The following is a 23,866-nucleotide window of genomic DNA, read 5'->3' as shown; positions in this document are numbered from 1 at the left end:
GTTAATACTCTGTGCTCCCAGTACAGGGGGCCTGGGTTCCATCCCTGGTCAGGGAACTAGATCCTGCATGCCACAACTTAAAAAAGAACCCACACTCTGCAATGAAGATCCTGCACGCAGCAACTAAGACCTAGCGCAGTCAAATGAATAACTAAATAACTAAATAAATATTTAAAACAAAAAACAAAACAAACGAAAGCATTTGGGTTTTAAAGGCTGCTTGAAGGTTGAAGGTATTTTTTGTTTTTTGGTTTGTTTGGACAGTTTTTAGTTGTACCTTTAGGAAGGGTTTTGAAAAGAAGAAAGATCATCAGACTTGAGAATATTTAAATATGTTAATTCGGTAAGTTTGAAATTATGAAAATATACAGGGAAGTGGAAATATGCAAGCTTTCATTGGATTTTATTTTGAAAGTTTTATTGAAAATTTCAATCTACAAGATAGAACTCTAATATATTGATAATACTTATCACCTAAACAGTTAATGGTATTCAAATGCAAGACTTCTGATACATTGTAGATCTTGCCGTAAAATCTTAGCATCATCAAATTTTAGAGCTAGAAAGAACTTAGATATTTAGTCACTTTATAGCTTTAAGGAATGGAGGGCTAGTCTTTTTTTTTTTTTTTTTTTTTTTGGTACGCGGGCCTCTCACCGTTGTGGCCTCCCGTTGCAGAGCACAGGCTCAGTGGACATGGCTCACGGGCCCAGCCGCTCTGCGGCATATGGGATCTTCCTGGACCAGGGCATGAACCCATGTCCCCTGCATCAGCAGGTGGACTCTCAACCACTGTGCCACCAGGGAAGCCCAAAGGCTAGTCATTTTTAAAGGTACATCATCATTATTACATTTTTTTTTACTCATATTCATCAGATTTGGACAGTTACAATTACTAATTGTAGTGGATGCTATGTATACACTACCCAAATCCCCACTTCAGGACTGAAGGACTTCATTTTCTTAGTTAGTGGGAGTGTTGCTGGGGTTGTCAGACTTCCCTGGGATTTGCTGTTGGCTGAAGAGAGCCACTCACCCAAGCTCACATCCCCTTCCTTGGAGTAGCCTGCATTCAAAGACTAGTCCATTAAAGACCTGGCTCCCATGTCCCACCATAAGACAACCTTGAAGAGCCCTCCCAGCTTCAGAGCTCCCTGTGGGGTCATCTGAGGCCTTCGTTGTGGTACATCCCAGCCTAATTTGTTCTTCTGCCCCTTCCTTCCTCACCTGATAAACTTTCAGCACACTGACCTCTCTGCCAAGAGTTTCACTGCCTAGGAACCTGACTTCCAACAATGATGAACTTTAAAACTTCTTTGATTTGTAACAGATTTGTAAAGTTTAAAGCAGCGGTCTCCAACCCTTTTGGCACCAGGGACCGGCTTCAGGGAGGACAGTTTTTCCACGGTTGGGGGCAGGAGGGAATGGTTCAGATGGTAATGCGAGTGATGGGGAGTGATGAGGAGCGGCAGATGAAGCTTTGCTCGCTTGCTGATTCTTGCTTTGTGGCCAGGTTCCTAGCAGGCTGTGAACCCCTGCTTCAAAGGATTTAACATCTACCAGTTTTTCATGTTTATGAGAAATATTCAGGTAAATGTTGAAAGAGTCACGTAATAATATAATGAAAGAAAATGATCAATTTGTATAGTGTCAAACATACAGAAAAAAATTCTTATTAGAAAGAACATGTTTTGTAATGGAACAAAATGGAACCTTCTCAAACATGTTGAACAAAGATCTTGGCATTTAATTGACCTCTCCCCGCCCAATCATTCATTACTAGTGTTTCTGCAGTTTCATTTTTATCACCTTTTGTAAATTAAAGGCCACCCCCTGCCCGCCCCGCTTTGAGATCAGGCTCACACGTTTTTATTGATTTTTTTTGTTTGTTTATTGGCCTTGCCATGTAGCATCTTAGTTCCCTGACCAGGAATTGAACCCATGCCCCCTGCAGTGGAAACGTGGAGTCTTAACCACTGGACCACCAGGGAAGTCCCTTTATTGACTTCTCTTGAGAAAATTTAAAATCTGGACAAAGATATTTTTTCTTTTTTGGTCATACTGTAGAAAATGGAAACGTATGACGTATATTTGAAACAAATTGAGTCAGATTGAGTCTATAAAAAAAGAGTCTTGCCGTTATGGTGCAGGAGAGATTTGCATAGCAGAAGAATCCAAGACTGCGTTTCTGAACAAAATATTTGAAGTTTTTATGTCTGCAACATTTGAGAGTGCCTTTCCAAGACCACGTGTGCCACTTGTCATCATTCAAGTGAAATGTTTTGTCATTGCTTAAGTTACTGTCCTCTCTTGGATTCAGGAGTTTCACAGCAATGTGATCTGGCTGGCAACAAAATTCTTTTTGCTGCTAATAAAGCTTTTTTTTTTCCCCCTCCCTCTTCTTTTTCTGTATTTCTTTCTGTCTGTGTGACTGTCTGTATTTAGGTGGTCAATACAGTTATTTAGGCCATTTGGAAAGGAATGGCTGATGAAAAGTACATTATCTTACTCAGTAGTGATTGCTGAGGAAATCGGCTTTAGAATCAGTAACATAAGTGAACCTAGAAACTTCTTATTTAAGAATTCTACTTTTTTGAGTATTTTAAGATAACCAGTTAGTACTATTTTTTTTAAAGTTCCTTTAGTAATGATTTTAAGAAAATCTCAATGAATATAATTACTATATTTTAGCAAGTGAAATTTTTCATTTTTATTCTTTTCCTCCTTTTGCCTTAGAGCTTTAATATAAGTATCTGGTAACCTTTAATTTTGCTAATCAGTTTTGATGTGGGTCCATTTGTTGGGAAGCAAATTTAAGCTGTGATGGAAAGCATATTTTATGTAGAAATGTATCTTATATGATATCCCTTCTGTTTCATGTTGCTTACATTATCAGTAAAAGCAGAAAACTGCTTTCTCTCTTTTGTAGGATACCACATATTTGACAGCTGTGGAGCTCTATACTGATTTTTTTCCCTCTTTCCAGATACTTTTCCGTATATACCATGTATCTAAGTATCGTAAGATTTATTTCTTTTTGTGAATTCCTTGACTGTTTAATACTCTGGTTTCCAAGAATGCTTCTTGGAGAAATGGTATGATGGTTTTAATTATTAACCATGACCTGCCTGTGTGCATTTTTTGCTTTCTGATAGTGACGTCAGGATTTGTTTATATTAGACTTGGCTAATTTTCCCTGATCCTGAAGTGTCATCTCATCAACAACAAATAAGGCTTATATAAAATTACTTGCATTATCTGAGGTTTTTGATTAGGCATTCCTTGTTGCTGTAATAGAAGCATTACCAGGAGAAGGAATTCTGGACAAGGAGTGGTGGTAAATACAGAATGTTTTGATTCTGATCAGTGCTCTTTTTGTGCCTGTTAGAATTATATAATGCTTTTTTTGGTCAAACGACAAAATTAAGCCATTGAGATAGTTTAATTCCTTAAACCATTTTCCACTATTTTCAGTTTTCATTTTACTGAAATTATTTTCATTGGGATCATTTCTTTTCCATGTAAACTTTAGAATGAGGAATTGATTTTGTAGTCTCTCTGTTGTTGCTCACATCTAGTTTGTCCCTGTCAGATTTTAACCTATTGTAGCTTTTGTAGGTTTTATTTTATGATCATTATTATTGCCAGGTCCAGTGTTCACAAGATCGTTTTTTAGTCATTCACTAAGTTTTGCTAAGCATTTTAGCCATTATTGGTTTTATTTTTTCTTGTGTCCTCTCTCTGCACTTCTTAAACTTAATTTCCCCCAGTCATCTGGTCAGGATATTAGTGGGGTTAAACACAATCACTGTACAAAGGAGAATAAAAGATCTTGTTTCAGAAGCAGTTAAGGCATAATTTACTTGGTAGTCTGCATGTCAGCATAACATTAATAGTATGGTCCACTTTTACCAATGGTATTCTGAAGTGAATGAATTACCAGTGGCTTTGTTCGAAGTTGGAATCAGTTATGTATTTAGAAGAGTTTGCCAAAACTAATCATATCTTTGTTTGCTTATACTAAGGAGTTGTGCCTATCCCTTGTATGGAGAAAGGGGCAAGCTGATTTGAGACCTACTTGCTTATTTATTTTGGTGCTGTGGGTCTCTCTTTCAAACTTAGGCTGCTTTGTAATTCTTGATGCTGTCAGTTATTCTTTGCAGGGGTAAGGATAAAGTGCGTGGCAACCAGTCCAAGTGCTACCTTTGGTCTATTAATACTATAAAGTAGTGATTTGAATGTCTATGTTAAATCTGTTTAATAGAAGGAACGTTTTATGGCTAAAAAGTATGTTTACTGAGAAGAACATAACTTTTGAAATGTTTTTTTTATGCCAGAATTAAAGCCCTTTTCTAGGGCTTTTAAGATTTTTTTACCTTAAGTTAAACCTAAATTTGGTTTAAAATTTATTTAAATAATTGATTTTGTTAGGTGTGATAATGGCATTGCGATTACATAAGAAAATGTACTTTGTAGTGATATATACTGATGTATTTAGAGGTTTGCTGGGATTTGCTTTGAAATACTTAAGAACAAAAGATGGGTAGATGAAGCAAATGTGGCATAATCTAGATAATTATTGAATCTGGTATACATAGGTATATAAAAATTAATTATACTACTTTCTGACTTTATGAAACTACTATAATAAAAAGTTTCACCAAGCTAAGAGCATTAAAAAAATCTGATATTAAATATCTTAGCAAATTTCTTGCCAATATTTATGTATTCCCAGAAATTCCCAGAATGACTGTTGTAATCTAAAATGAAATTTTAGTCTCAAATTATAATTGGGTGATTTGAGGATGGGAAAAGTGAAGAAGAGGGAGAATAAAAAAGGAATTAGTAACTTCTATTAAAGTGAAGAGTAAACATGAAATTTAGTCTTTAGTATTTTTAGGGTCAGTATAGCATCATTTAGTATTATTTAAACAGGCGCACATAATATCAAATTCATTTAGTTAGAAGACAACTTGTATTAATATTATGTAAAGGAAGATAATTCCTGTGATATATTGCAGATTAAGGATTCAAGGCAGTGCAGTGGGAAAACTTTTTGTCATGAACTATAAATTTTTAAGGTCTGAAGATGTGTTTTGATCAAGTCTTTTTGTACTTGAGTGTGAAACTATAGCGAACATGATGTAAGCTAAAGCAAATTAAACCTTTCCCCAAATACTACCCAGTTTTTATAGTACAGTCTGCCAGTAAGTGATGCACTTCCGCTTGACGAAGATTGCCCATCCATTTTACTTTCTAGTATAAGATGTATATTTACAATTTTAAAAGTGTTATCTGACATTTCTTAATTTTGCAGGGAGGAGTTTCCTTAGGGACATGTAGTAAGTATATGGCTAACACTTAACCCAGCTCTAAGAAGCCTCTGAACTTTTTCTTTGTTCCTGTATCACTGGAGCTGCCTTTGTTGTGAGGTGTAAAGAGAACCCTCTGGGACGCTTTTGAGGGTTAGGATACTTAGCTGAGTGCATAAAACAAGTTTGCCTATAGGCATCTTTAATGATAGATTAAAATTTCAAATATTTGTGTTGAGGAATGGTTGGGCAATCCAGTAGGTAATATGAGGCCACATAGTGGAAGTTCTTAGGAACTCAGTGGTGGTGGAATTATGAATCAATAAGTGATAGTTATTGTGTTTTCTAACCTATTTTCAGTTCTTAGTATTAGGCATAGTCTCCTAAAATCTCATAGAAGAATACACAGATGTGGAGGGTGTAAGTCCTTTAAAGGTGTTTGGTACCTCCCGGGAGGTTTTGATTGACATGACTGGTGAAAAGAAAATCAGTGATGGAATGAAGGCCAGAAGAGGTAATCCTTACTTATCACTTAGCTTGTACAGTTTGCAAATCATTAGGGCTTATAAAATGATGACATTCAAATTATGTCATTCTTCATTTATTAGTTACATTATTCCCATAAAGAGAAACTTCTCATCTGTGATTTGGTTATTTGGTGGTTTAGTTATATATAGGTAAGGTAGATCAGAATAAATACTTGCTTCTTGCTCTTTATTTACCAGTTTTCAAACTAATGAGCTGGTTCACTAGTGTCTGATTTTTTTTCCTTTTTTTAAATGAACTCTAGAGATTTGAACATTTTAGGTGTGCTTTATATTCCATTGCATTTATGCATGCTCAGATTTTCTCATCTTTGGTCACTGGAAACCTCTTAGGTTTGCTCCTGAGTTCCTTTAATGTTATCCGGATCTTTGATAGTTTCCTTGCTTTCCGGCATAAGAAGGTAATCAAAACTCATCTCGTCTAACTTATGCCACAGATCTAGAATCAGCCATTTGTCCAAGAAGCTCTGATTCCTTTGAACAAGAAATTGTTTTTCAACATGGTTATCTGAGTTCATTGCCATTGTTGCCACGCCTTTTCAGTGTATAGTGAGTGCTAGGAAATATGTACTTTTAAGATGAAAACATGAGTTTATACTGATAAATCCAATTGAAATTCAGGACTACAGGATTTTTTACTTTTCACATCTTATGACTTCCTTCCTCCTACTAAAAAAAATATCTAGATTCTCAAGGGCATCAGCATTTACTTTATCCTACAATTAGACACTAACACTTTATAATAACTTTCAACACTACCACCAATAAATGTAATTTCTGAAAACAAAACAAGGATGTAACGTTAGAGTCAATTTTCTGTTTTAAAGTCATTTGAAGTAGTTAACTGAATAGTTATACCATCAATTTGATAAGAAATTAGAGTTTTGGTACATTTTACTTTTGATTTGTAGGAATTTCCTTTAAAGTTTTTAGTCTTGTTATATAATTATGTAAAATATTTACATGGTTTAAAAGTTAAATGCTACCAAACAGATTAAACCCAGAATAGTGTAGTGCTGTCCCTTTTCACTTTGTTCAGTCTCTCCTTCCCAGTAGATAACGTATTTCTCTTTAACCGTATTACGGTTTATCCTTTTAAGCGTGTACACATCTCTCTATGTATTAATATCCCCTACAGCCTTCCTTAGATTAAGTCAAGGGTACTTTAAGGGATTCCTGTATTGGGTAGAAAGAAGGTTGGACTCTGTAACTACTGGGGCCTTGTCTTAAGGCGTTTTTATTTATTTATTTTTAGAGTTGTACAAGCATCAGCACGATATGATGTTAGAACATTTTAATCACCCCCAAAAGTTCCATTGTGCCCATTTACAATTAACCCATGCTCCTGCCCCCAGACCTAGGCAATCACTATTTCTGCTTTTCTGTCATTTTTAGACATTTTATATAAAAGGGATAATACAATAATGTACTCTTTTGCATCTGGCTTTTCACTTAACACAGTGTTTCTGCACTTCATCATGATTTGGTTTGTACCAATAGTTCTTTTAATTGTTGAGCAGTATTCTTTTGTATGAATATACTACATTTTGTTTATTCACTAGTTGATGGACATTTGGATTGTTTTTGTCTATTATGAGTAATGCTGCTATGCATATTCACAAACATCTCTTTATATGGATGTATATTTTCATTTGTCTTCGAATAGGCTCCTAGGAGTAGAGTTGCTGGTTTGTATGGTAAATGTTTAACTTAAAAAAAAAATTATTTATTTTTGGCTGCATTGGGTCTTTGTTGCTGTGCGTGGGCTTTCTCTGGTTGTGGCGAGCGGGGGCTACTCTTCGTTGCGATGCACGGGCTTCTCATTGCGGTGGCTTCTCTTGTTGTGGAGCACGGGCTCTAGGTGCGCAGGCTTCAGTAGTTGTGGCACCCAGGCTCAGTAGTTGTGGCTCACGGGCTTAGTTGCTCTGCGGCATGTGGGATCTTCCCGGACCAGGGCTCAAACCAGTGTCCCCTGCATTGGTAGGCGTATTCTTAACCACTGCGCCACCAGGGAAGCCCTGTTTAACTTTTAAAGAAACTACTAAACTGTTCCCCAGTGTGATTTTCCATTTTCTATTTCCACCAGTAATATAGAAGGGTTCTGATTTCTCCACATTTTTGCCAACTCTTGGTATTATCCCTCATTTTGAGTTTATCCATACTAGTAGGTGTGTAGCAGTATGCCATAGTTTCACTTTCCTTAATAACTAATTATACTGGCATATTTTCATGTGCTTATTATATATTTTCTTTGGTGGAATGGTTATTCAAATCTTTTGTTCAATTTTTAAATTGAGTTGTCTTTTTATTGATTTGCATAAAGTGTTTTTAATATATCATGTTGTAAGCCCTTTATCAAATATACAGTTTGCAAATATTTTTTCTCAGTCCATGGATTATCTTCTCATTTTCTTAATGGTGACTTTTGAGATTTTTTTTTTTTTTGCGGTACGTGAGCCTTTCACTGATGTGGCCTCTCCCGTTGCGGAGCACAGGCTCCGGACGCGCAGGCTCAGTGGCCATGGCTCATGGGCCCAGCTGCTCCGCGGCACGTGGGATCTTCCCGGACCGGGGCACGAACCCGTGTCCCCTGCATCGGCAGGCGGACTCCCAACCACTGCGCCACCAGGGAAGCCCTTAATGGTGACTTTTGAAGCACAAGTTTTTTATTTTGTGAATATCCATTTTACAATTTTCTTCCCCTTTTGTGCATTTGATGATGCATCTAATACTGCCCAGCCCAAAGTCATGGTTTTTTCCTGCATTTTGCTTTGCTTCTGAAATTTAGCTCTTAGATTTATATGTGTATGATCTACTTTGAGTTAATATTTGTGTATATTGTATATGTTTATTTTTTGGCATTGGGATATCAAAGTGTCTCACACAGTGTGTTGAAAATACTCTCTTTTCCCCTGTTGAATTATTTGGACAATCTTGTCAAATAGATCAGTTGACCATAAATGTAAATTTCTTTCTGGACTCTCTATTCTGTTCCATTGATTTATGTACCTATCCTTTTGCTATTACCATACTGTCTTGATTACTATGGTTATGGAAGATTGTAAAGTTAGTAGTGTAAGTCCTCCAACTTTTTTGTTCTTTTTCAACATTGTTTTGGCTGTCCCAGGTCCTCTGTGATTCCATATGAATTTTGGAATCATTCTGTTAATTTCTTAAAAAAGAAAAAGCCACGTGGGATTCTCAAAGGGATTATATTGAATTTATAGATCAACTTAGGGGAAAATTGCCATCTTGTGTGAGGCCTCTCTGTCTAACCTGAGCTTGTGTAACCTCAGGCTAGTAAAAGCTGAGCCGTTTGTCCTCCCCAACTGGCCAGCTTCTGATAAGTCACTTCCAGTGATAATGCCTCCATGTTTATGCATTGTCTTCTGTACTAAGTGGAATGAGTCCCCTTCCATCACAGCAGCTTCCAGTTCTCACAGGGTAACACTGATAGAGCTGGGTGGTAGGGTAGAACCTGGGTAGCCCCGGAGCAGAACACCACAGATTCCAACTGTCCTTACCTGAAATCAGTTTTTCAAACATAAATGCTTCTCCGATGGTTTTATGTCTTTGGTTGTGAAAATGACTCTTTGTCAAAAATTTTCAGGTTTATAGTTGCTTTTAAGGGAGAGGGTTTGCTGATTTCACTAGCTATAACCAGAAGTACTTTCTGTTCCAGTCTTAAGTTATGTAATGTATATAAGAAAACAGGTGCTGCTTTGAGTTAATTACTATTTGTCCTGAATTGGGAACCAATGACCAGTTGCTTCTTTGGGGAGCTAGTTGTTTTCCCCTTTTTAATTCATATGTATAGATCATTTATAGTTTAGGAGTTATATCAAGTTGGGGGATCACTTTCACTTTTATACTATATTGCTATACTTTGGATACTTGTGGTTCATGACCACGGTCATTGTGTATTCTGTCAGAAGAATTTGAGCCCAGTATTATACTCTGTTTTTTTTTTTTAACTACATTTAAACACTTATTTCCATTGTCATTGTATTTTGATTTTCTATAAAAGAATTTAGTAATATTTCCTTTTTTAATAAATGAATATAGTTCTTTTCCATCATAACTATATTTTGGTCTTCTCTTAGTTTATGATTGGTATATACAATGAAATGGTTTGAAATTGTACTTTTTTCTATGAAGATGCCATTGTACTGAATGATTAATGCCCTCAAAGGATGTTTAATGGGGGCAGGGACTAACTCTCTCTTGCTCTTATCTTTTTCCCATGTCTAACACAAAATAAACAGTATGACTGTGCTCAGTATGTTGTGGCATTACCAACAGTTGGGTTAGGTTGAGGTCCCAAGGGTTGTAAGCCTAGTTTGTGCTTTTAGTGACTGATCACCACCTCTTTCTAGCCTTTGGAGAAGAGAATAAGAAAGTGGACCAGAACATACTGATTTGGGGGAGAAACGCAGACTGAGGAAGATTGTGTTTGAGATAAAGGAATGGGGAATATGGCATGGAAGTGAAGTGAGCTATTGAGTATTTTTCTGTTTCCTGTAAGATACATGTTTTGTTATCTGGTCTGGTGAGTTTACTCCATCTTAACTTTAATAGATTACTTATAATCTCAACTGAAATTATAAATTTATCTTACTAAAATCTTTGCTTTCCTCCTTTTTCCCTCTTAGGACATTTGCTACAAGATCCTATTGCACCCACCAACTCCACCTGCCAACACTATGTCTGCAAAAGTTGTAAAGGCAAGAAAATGATGATGAAGCCTTCATGTAGCTGGTGCAAAGACTATGAGCAGTTTGAGGAAAACAAGCAGTTAAGCATCCTAGTGAACTGCTACAAAAAACTCTGTGAATATATAACACAGACTACATTGGCACGGGATATAATAGAAGCAGTCGACTGTTCTTCTGATATTTTGGCTTTGCTTAATGATGGATCATTGTTTTGTGAGGAGACGGAAAAACCCTCAGATTCATCCTTTACTTTGTGTTTGACACATTCCCCTTTACCTTCGACCTCAGAACCCACAACTGATCCTCAAGCTAGTTTATCTCCAGTATCTGAAAGCACCCTCAGCATTGCTATTGGCAGTTCTGTTATCAATGGTTTGCCTACTTATAATGGGCTTTCAATAGATAGATTTGGTATAAATATTCCTTCACCTGAACATTCAAATACAATTGATGTATGTAACACTGTTGACATAAAAACTGAGGATCTGTCTGACAGTTTGCCACCTGTCTGTGACACGGTAGCCACTGACTTATGCTCCACAGGCATTGATATTTGCAGTTTCAGTGAAGATATAAAACCTGGTGACTCTTTGTTACTGAGTGTTGAGGAAGTACTCCGCAGCTTAGAAACTGTTTCAAACACAGAAGTCTGTTGCCCTAATTTGCAGCCCAACTTGGAAGCCACTGTATCCAATGGACCTTTTCTGCAGCTTTCTTCCCAGTCTCTTAGCCATAATGTTTTTATGTCCACCAGTCCTGCACTTCATGGGTTATCATGTACAGCAGCAACTCCGAAGGTAGCAAAATTGAATAGAAAACGATCCAGATCAGAAAGCGACAGTGAGAAAGTTCAACCACTTCCAATTTCTACCATTATCCGAGGCCCAACATTGGGGGCATCTGCTCCTGTGACAGTGAAACGGGAGAGCAAAATTTCTCTTCAACCTATAGCAACTGTTCCCAATGGAGGCACAACACCCAAAATCAGCAAAACTGTACTTTTATCTGCTAAAAGCATGAAAAAGAGTCATGAACATGGATCCAAGAAATCTCACTCAAAAACCAAGCCAGGTATTCTTAAAAAAGACAAAACAGTAAAGGAAAAGATTCCTAGTCATCATTTTATGCCAGGAAGTCCTACCAAGACTGTGTATAAAAAACCCCAGGAAAAGAAAGGGTGTAAATGTGGGCGTGCTACTCAAAATCCAAGTGTTCTTACATGCCGCGGCCAACGCTGCCCTTGCTACTCTAACCGCAAAGCCTGCTTAGATTGTATATGTCGTGGCTGCCAAAACTCCTATATGGCCAATGGGGAGAAGAAGCTGGAGGCATTTGCTGTGCCAGAAAAGGCCTTGGAGCAGACCAGGCTCACTTTGGGCATTAACGTGACTAGCATTGCTGTGCGCAATGCTAGTACCAGCACCAGTGTAATTAATGTCACAGGGTCCCCAGTAACAACGTTTTTAGCTGCCAGTACACATGATGATAAAAGTTTGGATGAAGCTATAGACATGAGATTCGACTGTTAAATCAGTGGGTCTTTAAACCTACCTCTGGTAGGGAAATAGCTACAGTTTTACGGCAGCTATGGTTTTGTTGGTTTAACTTGCCGGAGCTCCTGCATATAGATCACTTGTATCAAGTGTTTTCATTGCTAAGTTATATGTGTTAGTGTCGGGGAAATAGTTTGCAGATAATGGAGGAGTAACCCTACAACTATATGTCCTTAGTTCTTACAGAACCTCATAGTTTGAGAACAAATGCTGATGCAACTGATTTATACAAAACGAACTTTGGCAAGGAAAATAACATTAACCTCACTGTTTATGGTCATGCTTTGTGCATAATCAAAGTTTATGATTAAATGTAAGGAAGTGGTATCTAGTCAGTCCATAAAGATTGTGCTCATATCTTGTGAAAAAGTAGCCATTAGTTTGTTCAGGAGACTCAGTGCTACCTTCAGATGCCATTGATGTTTCTCCTGTTGAAAAGCTGATGTGTCCAGCTCAACCTTTGTGCTGACATAATACCATTTCTAATCATGAAAATTGGCTACTGGTGTATGTAGCAGTTCTTAAATCAGCAGTATTATGAAAGAAAATTTGCCCCTCATTAGAATGTTGAAGAAATCTGTCTTTTAAAAGTGAACAAACTGAAATTGTCAGACTGCAGATGTTTTTAGCTGTTTATGCCACAAAACTCTTCTGAGTTGATCCCCATTTTTAGTTAAGTCTGACTCATTTCTAGGGAAAAAAACAAATCCTTCACTTTGAGCAATGTTCTAATAGGATAAATGAAGTGGAGAAGAACAGTTCTATTCTGAAGGTAATTGAATTTAGACTATGGTATGTGACAGAATTTTTTAAAAAATTATTTAAATGTTTTATTTAGAAATTGGGATTTATTTAAAATAATTTTAGAATAATGCTCCAAAAGTTACTCAGATTTATGCATTATACCTATTGCCATTGGCCACTTCAAAGTGATTTTTGTTTCCTCTGTTTGCCACAGACTTCATTTTGAATATGCTTTTTTCTTTCTTTCCTTTTTTTTTTTTAGGGTGCTATTCATTGTGGAGACTTCTTTATAGAGGCCTAATAAAAATGCCTTTTTATGAAGCCTGTGCATTTAGGTGGGTTTGAAGCTAGGAGGATATTCTTTAGAATACTCTTGCATGTAAAGCACAAACTATGTTTCAGTTTAAATGCACTTCTTCCCTGTAATTTTTATGGGGGAGATAAGTGAGTCACAACATTCTGTTGAAGGGAAATCTAGTCAGTTGCTTGAAAGAGCACAGCCCAAATAAAACAAGGACTGACTAGGTTGTAAAGAAATGACCTTATGATTTAAAAGAAGAGTTGCTGCTTTGACAGTGCTTATTTAAAGAAAAATACTGCTGGAAAATTTTCAGTTTCTACTACGTTCACCATCTCTCTTGAGATCTGACATATGTTGAAGTTATGTTTTGATTTGGCACACAGCATTTTCAATGATGGTTACTCACCTAGTACAAAACATGGAGAAGAAACCTTTGGACACAGAGCAGATGACACCTTCTGTTTTGTAGTGTATCCTGGTGTCATTTTCTGTGAATGTGGTCAGGTAGAGTTGTTTTTGTTGTTGTTGTTGGGTTTTTTTTTTGTTTTTTTTTTTTGTCTCTTGGTGGGTGGGGGTGGGCTAAAGCCATAGGAAGAAAAATGTGATGTATGTGTCCAGTATGTACTATTTTGTTTTTGTTTTGCGAGAAGAGTTGAACTATTTTTGATAACAAGAGTAAATGGTGGAAAATGCTTCTTAGTTGTCTTGTCTTTATTTGCTTTCCAAGTTTCGGAATTTTATTTAATTCCTCTAAGTGTTAGCACTGTCTTATGAAACATGTATTTGCCTAAAGTTTGTAACAATTTTGTGTTGGACGCAGATGCCCTGCTATATAAACTTGTAAATCTGTTCTTTATTCACTAATGATCACTGCAAAAATGACTAGAAATGAGATTGTACACATGGATGATTAGGATAAATTTTGCAAATCTCCCAAATTTTCCTAATATTATGATTTTAAAATTCCTTGAGTACTTTATTGCTTCCCAAGTTTGATAATCTTAGTTTTGTGTTTTTTGATGCATGGGAGGTTGGCAATATAGATAAAGTGAAAATCATTAGTATGTGAGGGCCTTGATTGTTATGTAATATTGCCAGTGATGAATTCAGGTTTTTTTTAGCACAAGTTTCTCTTTTTTATGCTGGTATTCTCACTGCCACACTTTTGGAAACCTGTATTACACCTTAAATCTATCAATAAATGTTAGTTTTGTAATTCTATGTTGTAGAATACTGAGGAGTTTGGGATAGCACGCTCTGAATGGCCTGTATTATATGCATTTGGGGAAGAGTATTAATTATAGTGCCTTGATTTTTGCGTTGTTTTTCTTTATACCATGAGTTATTTTAGGAATGCTGACCAATGGCTAACAAGGGATGATTGAGAAATTATTACTGAAGTAACTGGATTTACTTCAACAGGATTTGAAACCACCAAAACAATAACAGCATTTAATATGACTCATCTTCACTTGTTCTTTTGAGTTCTTGTAATTACCATAAATGATCCAATGATCTTTCACCTTAGGTGACAGAAGTTTTAGAGCTGACAGTTTTAGAGCTAATCTTTTTGATTAGTTTCCATAGGTCTACATCTCTAAGCAGAGGTGTAATACAGTTCTAGGATAAAGAATTCCTTCACTGTGTTCTTAGTTTTCTTAAAATAACTCGTTGGTGACCTCGCTGAAGAAAAGTAAAAGTTTAACAACAGATGAAAAGTAAAATTTCTTTTCCCATATCACAGGCAACAAATATAAAATGCTTTAGAAAATACTAAGTTCACAGTATAGAATGGGAATCTAATGTGTGGATGGTATTTTAATTTTTCTCCCTCATTTTTAAAAATTAAGTTTTAGGTATCCAAATAACAATTACACATTCTTTTAAAAGAATATACTATATATAAGGCTTAAAGTCTCCTTTGATCCCTGTGAACTTCTCACTTCCAAACCCAAATACCTATTCCCAGAGGAAATCACTTTTCATTATGAGGTGTTATCCTTCCAGATCTTTCTTTATAAAGTTTTCCCAGGGGTTCAAAGAGTTATTCTCTTTGAAACTCAAGTTTGTTTATAATGCTACTCTTTCAAACATAAAAATGAATTGCAAGTGTGATTAAAACCAAAAGTGTGTAGTGATTATCTTAGTTCATATTTGACAACTTTATTTAGTTTTGCAAAAAGGGAAAAACAAAAACAAAAGTTAAATCATGCAGGCTTCTCCACCCAAACACGCCATAACATTTCCAAAAGTTGAGCAAATGACTTCTCTCATTTGATCAATCTAGAGTTTTATAAACACTTTGAACAGTACACAATGACATAGATAAGATGCAGGGAAAATATACAGAATTTCATTAGTTTGATTACCTTGGCAATGTTATGCTATGAAACTCATTTTTCATTGACTAGCAATAAGATCATACCCTCAATTTAACTTTTGTCAGGAGTCTTGGATATTGTAATAACTTGAAATTTCCAGTTGGGCAGTAATGATTATATTCTGCATGATCTTTACCAGAAAGTCAAATATATACTATCTTAGTTCCTCAGAATTCACATTTCTTACATTCAATACTAAGAAGGGAGTACAGTGAAACACATTCTTACGTCTGAAAATGTGATACTTTGGGTAACCTAAATTAAAAGCACTATCTTAAGTGGAATGATATTGTTAGCTGTACTTTTATAATAACTGTAGACTTTTGAAACCAATTATTGACCAAAGTGAAAGAGGACTTCAGTAAGTAGAAACAAGGTCAAGTACAGCCATGTAGTAAAAAAACCAAAATCAAATGTATATTGGAAAACTGAATTTTTGCTGAGTCTTAGAAATAGTTTAGATCATTATGGCTAATAAGACCTTTAAACCATATCTGGCTTCTAACAAAATTTACCTTTATAGCATTTTTATCTGAAAATGTAAAGTTGCTTTTGTTCCCTGGTAAAGGTTGGATGGGATAGACGGTAAATTTCATGTACCACATAAACACTTTTAATCCTAATAATTTACCAGTGTGTTTAGATTATTTTTTGTAGTGTTTCCAAAAAATTTAGTCACTTTTAAGCTTTTATTTATTCTTTGTGAACTGTTAGAAACTAACTTTTAATACTTTCTGTAATAGTTAAATGGAAGGTCAGTTCTGATCATGAAGGTAAAATAACAGGAAACTGGGAGAATACTGACAGGAAGGATTGCGAACTCTATTACTAACTATACTAGTTGATGGTACATTTCCTAAATTCTCCTTTTCTCCACTTTTTGCCTACCACAGCCCAAGGTTTGATTGTTTCAAAGTCTGGCCGTCACACCAGCAAGGGAACCAATGTGGGGTGCAAAGGAAGCTATTCTGACATTGAGGACTTGAGGTTAAAACAAAAAATCCAGGAGAAAACTTGATGACTTTGACAGAAGTGGATATTAAAAAGTTTCTTGGGGGTTTCTTTTATAGTGTCAGAAATTTCCATCCTTTTTAATAGTTTATTTTCAATTTTATCTTCAACAGTATTGCGGGGCTTGGCTGCATTGTGGCTTGCTGAAAAATGTATTCTGTGTTGACCACATCTACCACTATAGTAAACATGAAGTTGCTTTCCTTTATGGGTGGCATCACTGTTTTCTTCCATTTTTGTGATAAATACTGAAGTGGATGCAATAATTGATATAGTTTCTTTTCAACATGAAGTTAAGGAATAATGTTTAGATTGAGGCCTTTACTGTTGGCCTAGTCTATTTAGTGATGAATATGTCTAGTAAGAATTTTCATATATAATTAAGTCTTCAAGTAGGTCTTCTGATATGAAGTATAGAGGGGACATCAACTAATTTTTAGATTAATCACTCAATAATTCTCTACAAATATTAGATGAGTTAAAATTAAGGAAACTTCCCCCCCCCCCAAGTGTGAGTCATATTCTGTACGTGTCTTCAGTTAACAAGTTTTTCTTCAGATTTTATATAAGATCCACAGTCAGGATGGGGAGGGATTATTTAGAGCTTGCCAGCAAGGTTGGAAGGCCCAGTGGTTACAATACCTGAGGATGTAAAGTGACTAGCAGTTTGGCAGGTCATTGTGAAATTAGATTAAGTTCAAGATCTTTGAACTCCAGTACACATACAATTAAAAGAAGTCTCTGAGATGTTTTGGCAGTGCTTTTATTACCAGGGCTAATTCAGTTCTGGAGGCCCTGACTGCTTTTTCAAGTTCCAGAATTTTTTGACTCAAGTTTTCTGCAAGTGAAGGTTTCTTCTGGGCTCCATAGGAGCCCTGACGGGCCTCAGGGATGCTGGACAACAGAGGCAACTCCTGCTTTTGTGCAGAGAACTGTGCTTGGCACTGTCCCCAAGAGATCCTTGGTACATTCAGGGGTGAAGAGTGCTGATTCACAGACGTTGGAAGGTGATGTATATCTTACTTGCTTCTGAGGAAAAGCTCTGTAAGAGGTTTGAGGCAAATTGGAGGAGTCTCCCAAACTGGGTATGTGTATCCAGAGCTATTGCTCAAAAACGTTAAAAAAATTCCTAGTGCTGCAGATAACGCACTTGCAGAAATCAAAGCCTTTAAAAAGCAATATGCAAACTACAGCATCTCTTCACAAGAAAAAAACATTTAAAATACATATCTCCCTTTCATGTAGACATTGGCAGCTATTCTTCATCCACTGACTGAAGCTTTCCACATTTCTCTGAAAGGCTTGAGGTCACTATTTTATTGCCTTTGTTTCCAATTTCAGAGGGAGAGGCAGGTTCCTCTGTTTCATAATCTTCAAAGGAGCTGAAAGAACAGCAAAAGTGAGTTACTGATTTTTTTAAAAGAAAGTTTTAATGTTTGGGTAGAAGTTAGTATAGCAAACTAGAGACAAGACCAGCTAGCAGAAATACCCCGAGTTGCTAAATGGTAGCTGTGAACAACTGAGCCACCCTGGAGGGGACAGTGCTCTGGAACAGAAAACACATTCTTCTCCCTTCCCTCTTACTTATGTTGAAAACTGGCTGAATCAAGCCTTCCCTAGAGGCTTTGATGGGAATGAGAGCATTATGGATGAAGCTAGGTTAGGGAGGGTATGAGGTCTGGAAAGTATGAATTTTACATGAATGCTTTCATTGAAGTGGCTTCCATGCGGAGTGGGGAACTTTCCCTCAAATAGTTTTATAGCTTCCATGGCTTCCAAGAAGTACGTTGAAGATGTATATCTATGTGTACATAGAGCATATTAAAGTCCACTCATGGGTTTCCCTCCATTCTTTGCAGAACGCCACAGCATATTCCCTCTTTAGAGGTTACTTGTATTTCCTGAGTTCCATATCCTCCAGGCCACCCCTCCTGGCTATTCCAGGTAGGGATGACAAAATATTTTATCTCAGAATGATGGCTGCTTCATCTGTGCAGAAATTTCTGGATATATAGTCCTTTTATTAAAAAAGGTACCAAGACTGCCTGGTGATGAAAAATATGCTGAGGCAGGAATACCTAGTAGGTGGCACCTATTCATAGAGAGTAGAGAATATTACATTTTTATTAAAAAGCTTATCTGATGTTTGGAAAACGTTGCCCTGAGTACCATTTATGATCCTGTCAGAAATTACTTAACTGTCATTTTGCAAAAATATTCCATACTTAATTTCTGTTTCCACTCCTCCCTCATCTCCTTGAGGCCTCAATAGTTATACGCCAGTTATGGTGTATGTTGAATAAGGAGGCAATAAGGAGAGTACGTTTGCTTTAATGCAACTGAAGCAGGGTTGATGGTAGAGGCTCCATTTCTGGGCGGAAAAACTCTCAAAGAAAAGTTAATTCTAGAAATGTAGTGTCAGACGCTGGCTGCTTATTTCCTGTCAGAATGGAAGGCATTTTCTTCCTTTTGGTAACCTAACTTGCTGTCTGTGAGCTCTCAGTGCAGATCTGGGAATGAATTAAAGAGTTAAGTCTGAACTGAGACTCAGTCACAGTAACTATTTGAGCTCCTGTTGCTAAGCATGAGCCAAATGCTAGGGATACAATGGTGAAAAAGACCAACCAGCCCCTTCCTCACAAAGCTTGTAGCCTAATGGAGGCCATCTGGAATAGTGGCTAAGTGGTTTAGCCTTAGAGCATGGACTTTGGAAGTTGAGTTCTAATCTCAGGTCACTTAATAGGACTTTGGGCATGTAACTTAACCCCCCTGCATCAGCCTCCTCGACTAATAGCAGTTCCTACCCCTTATAAGTGTTGAAAAGAGATTAGGTGAGAGGGTCTATATATCATAAACTCTTGGAAAATATCACATTATTCTCTTGATGGAGAAGTGCTGGGGCTTACTGAAGCAGGATGGTGACACCTCATCCTATACTGTGGGGCAGGGTCACAATTTTTTTTGTAATTTGTGAATAAAAAATCTTTTACAAAAGAGTATGTATTTTTCCCCCACTGTAGCCTCATACAGAAATGGGATTTCCAGCAATGGATTTGATCCAATCTAGTACCTAAAAGTATTCCAATGTTTTGTGGGTTGGATGTAGTAGAATGTCACCTGCATTTCTTTTGTACTTTCAAGGCACCAAGAGCAGTAATATACACAGAGACTTTGGAGGAATCTTAAGTTTGAGGGAGCTCATTCAGAACCTCTTGTCAGTGTCCTGGTGAGTCCTTTTACCCTAACTCAGTAGTTCTCAGCTGGCGGTGCTTCCCCCCACTCCGGGGGGCTTTTGGGAGTGTCTGGAGCCATATTTGATTGTCCCACTATTGGCATCTAGTGGGTAGAGTCCAGGTGTGTTGCTAAACATCTTACAATGTAACAGAAAGTGCCTCACAACAGAATTACCCAGCTTAAAATATCAGTGCTTTTGTTGAGAAACCCTGCTCTAACTCTTGCCCCATTAGGGTTAGTGCATCCCAGCATTCTGGACTAAGCTCTTCTCATTTTGTACTTCCCTGAGCAATCAGTCTTTCTATGGCTTTATCTACCACTTGTTCACCTGTGGTTTCTAAATGTACATGTCTAGCCTCAGCCTCTTTCTAAGTTGGAGACTGCCACGTATCCAGCTGTCTATTAAGTGGCTCTTCCCATATGGCAGCGTGTACAAACCTGGACTCGTCCTTCCCATACCCCTGGTTCTCCCTATTTTAGCAAACAGCACCATAATCTACCTACTCAAAACCATAAACCTTGTTATTCCAAGCTCCTCTTCCTGCCTTTCCCCTTCCCTCTTCAAATCCAGCCACTCTCTCCTACCACTTTCAATACCACATGGATGCAGTCCTGCTTCTTCCTCTCCATTGCCGCTGATTTAGTTCAGGATGCTATACTTTCTTGCTTGGATTATTGCAATAGTTTTCTAACACTTGGTCTTCTTGCCTTCGCTCCTATCACATACCCTTTGCTTTTGTCATACCAGACTGTTTACAGTGTCAGAATAGGTCTTGGGACCTAATGCCACGGTACAATACCTGTTTTTCAGTGGCCTGCAGTGCCCTTCCCCCTTTGGTTAACTTGTGCTCATCTTTTAATCTGAGATGTCATTGAAAAGGTTCTTGATTCCCAGTGCCTGAGCTTCCACCATCTCTTATTTAGATGTCTGCAATGGCCTCCTTATTTGTCTTCCTGCCTCTATTGCCCCTCTACCAATGTAGCAGAGTAATCTTCAAAAAACGCAAGTGGGGTTACACTACTACCTTGTTTAACTTTTTTCAGTTTCTTCCCTAGGCCCTACATGATCTGGCCCCTGCTGATCTTTCCAGCCACATTTCCCTCTGTTGCTCACTATACTCCAGCTACACTGGCCTTTTAAAATGTCCTCAACACAGTTTCCTGCCTCAGAGCCATTGCTTATATTTTTCCCTCTGCCTAGAACATTTTTGCTCCCTGCTTTTTGCATAATTTTCCTTCTCAAATTTTAGGTTCTCATCACCTCCCTAGGAGATTCTTCTTCCCTCAGCATCCTAAGTTGCAAGCCTCTCTCCATTATTGGTTTACCCTGTTTATTTCTTTCATAACTGTATAATTAAATAAATGTCATCCCTACTCAACTGTAAAGTGTCCATTTTATAACTCACTAATTTTCTTGGGCTATATAGTCTAGTGCCTGGTGCTAGGTGCTTAAAATGTACTGTTGAATGAAAAATGATGTCCTAATGCTTTTGTAAAACTATGTGTTGAGTTGTTGGGGAAGGCTGGAGTCAGTAAAATGGTGAGGGTGCAGAAGTCACCTTGAAGTCACTAAAGTCAGAACTGCAAGAGCCTTAATCTTTATCCTGCTCTCCAGGAATTCCTGAGGGAGAGAGAATGTTTACTGATTCCTTCTAAATGACCACTTCCAGGTTTACTCGTAGGTCACTGGGATTCCACTGGGCTCAAATGAAATTATTTTATGAGGTATTCTCTGTTAATTGGCCAGAGCTTTAAAGCAGAACTCATAGAGTTCACAAACAGTTCACTAAGAAACCCTAGATATCAAATTGAGAACAAATTCTTTAACTTAGTAGTAACATAGTAGCAACTACTAGTAACTTCATAGTTAGCATAAGGGAAAATGATGGTTCATATACTTTTGCAATTTGCCAGATATCATATTTTTGCTAGCAATATGATAGCCTTTAGAAACCTGTTTCCCTAAGTAAGTTTCCCCTTTCAGATGAGCAATTTCTGGGCAAAAGTATTAGGGCTAGTTCTGCAGATTCCTGGGATGGAAGTATAATAGCTAGAATGAGCAGAAATAATGACTGGCACATATGTGGTCTGACAAAGAATTTGTATGCAGTTTCAGGGTGTTGTCTGGGAGTTGTGGTTTGATTCCACTTCTGGGATTCTGACTACAGGGGCAAAGGGATAGAATATTTGATTCAGGGCTTATCTGAGGAAATCTAAGATATATGCTGGCTGTATGTATAAAATAAACTGTTAAATAGTTCTCTGAATTGGAGTCTATAACACTTTAGAAATAGGAGTGGATGAATTTTACCTTTATGCTTTTAAGAACAGATAACCTAAGTCATTTATATAAAATGGATTACCTGAAATATCAATACTTTAGAAGTTAGATTTTGGTTCAGAGAATTTCCTTATTGACCCATTCAGTAACTATTATAGAAAATCTTTTGCTTCAACTTTTGTTAAAATTTCCTAATATGTACCACCTCCTTTCCTGCCTCAGAAAGTTGATCCTACTTCATTTTTTTTTTCTTTATTTTTGGCTGCGTCAGGTCTTAGTTGCGGCACGTGGAGTCTTCGTGCGGGATCTTTCATTGAGGTGTGGGCTCTTCGTTGTGGCGCCTGGGTTTCCTCTCTCTAGTTGTGGCATGTGGGCTCCAGGGCGCGTGGGCTCTCTTGTTGAGGCACGCGAGCTCAGTAGTTGTGGCGCGTGGGATTAGTTGCCTCGCAGCATGTGGGATCTTAGTTCCCCCACCAGGTATCAAACCCGCGTCCCCTGCATTGGAAAGCGGATTCTTTACCACTGGACCACCAGGGAAGTCCTGATACTACATTTTTGATGGTTGAGGATGTCTTGCAGTTCTAGGGTCATGAGTCATCAATTATTAATTCTTACTTATTTTGGATGTAGATAGTATAAAAATTTTAGAATAAATTTTAGATTATAAAATAATGACTCAGAACTATTGGACTTGTAAGATTATAACTCATGCCCCAATGTATACACACACGTACCCCACCCGCCACGATCCCTGCTCTTCTGCTAAATTCTCCCACCTCACTCAGGACAGCCAGGCTCCATACAGCCCCTTACCCCAGACTTGACTCTCAATAGCATACATTCCTGGAAGACTGCTCCAGTGGGTTTCTGATGGGCCTTCTTTGCCTACAGTGTCTTATTTTCCAGTGCTGAATGAAGTAAATGTAGATCTCATACAAGGTGTAAGTCAGTACATGTTTATATTTAGTATAAAGGAGAAATCCACCTTTAAAAACATTCAGTAGAAAACAGTTCTTCTAAATTATCTAAATGTCCGATGATAGGGAAAATGGATGTGTTACTGCTTGAGAGAATACTCTGAAGCATTAAAAGTCATGTTTTTGAATACACTAGTAACATTAAGCATCAAAAAGAAATATACCAAAGTATAAATAATGGTTACCTCTGGATGACTGAACCGAGGATGATTTTAATCTCTTTATATTTTGCAATTTTTCTGCAGTAAGCTTATCTTTCTCTACTAATCAGATAATGACTCTCAGAATGCAAAAGAAAATTGTGCTTAATCTAAGTTGATCAAATGTAAAGCTGTTGGTGAAACACCAGAATATCCGGTAAGAAAGTATTTTTGAGATAATGTAAAAGACTCTTAACTAAAAATCTGAAGTAATCAAGTATTTGTCAGATTGGCAGAGAATCTTGTTTCTAATTATTACAGGCTGCGTTTTCTTAAGATAGCAACATAGGGGACCCTTTAGCCTGCTTTTCACAGTTTTTGTGGAGTTTTAAACTTTATTGCAGAAACCATAAGAATGTTAACTATAAGTTTGGTGTCATAACCTGCTATCTTCATGTAGGTGACACATAGTCATGGTCATTTAGTTGACTAGGTATATGTAACTGGTACCTTGGCTTCCCCTAAGACCGTTCATTACTTTGATGCTAGATGGGATACTTCACAATGTTTGCAAACTCATACTTATGGAGACCCTTTACCCTCTTTCACCTCACTAAAATATGGAGTCATTACCAGATTACTTATTATCTTTTACTAGGTTGCTTATTGAAG

The 23,866-nt window shown here is 37.3% G+C and overlaps 2 protein-coding genes across 3 annotated transcripts in view; one reads left to right on the top strand and one right to left on the bottom strand.

Annotated features, from left to right (window-relative positions):
- MSL2 (MSL complex subunit 2) overlaps positions 1–13,864 on the top strand; it is a 34,664-nt gene extending 20,800 nt beyond the window's left edge. Inside the window, exon 2 of the mRNA XM_032631128.1 lies at positions 10,510–13,864. Within this exon, the coding sequence (XP_032487019.1) occupies positions 10,510–12,101 (1,592 nt within the window). The 3' untranslated portion in view covers positions 12,102–13,864. The remainder of the gene's footprint in view (positions 1–10,509) is intronic.
- Positions 13,865–15,302: 1,438 nt separating this feature from the next.
- The window catches only part of PPP2R3A (protein phosphatase 2 regulatory subunit B''alpha), a 221,397-nt gene continuing 212,833 nt past the window's right edge, over positions 15,303–23,866 (bottom strand). For both annotated transcript variants that reach the window (XM_032630859.1, XM_032630857.1), the window contains one exon: positions 15,303–17,944. In XM_032630859.1, the coding sequence (XP_032486750.1) occupies positions 17,818–17,944 (127 nt within the window). In that variant the 3' untranslated portion in view covers positions 15,303–17,817. The remainder of the gene's footprint in view (positions 17,945–23,866) is intronic.

This window comes from Phocoena sinus, chromosome 4 (assembly GCF_008692025.1).
Source record: "Phocoena sinus isolate mPhoSin1 chromosome 4, mPhoSin1.pri, whole genome shotgun sequence".
Taxonomy (NCBI): Eukaryota; Metazoa; Chordata; class Mammalia; order Artiodactyla; family Phocoenidae; genus Phocoena; species Phocoena sinus.
Note: the sequence above shows the minus strand (reverse complement) of the source record. Positions and strands in the feature narration are given on the sequence as shown.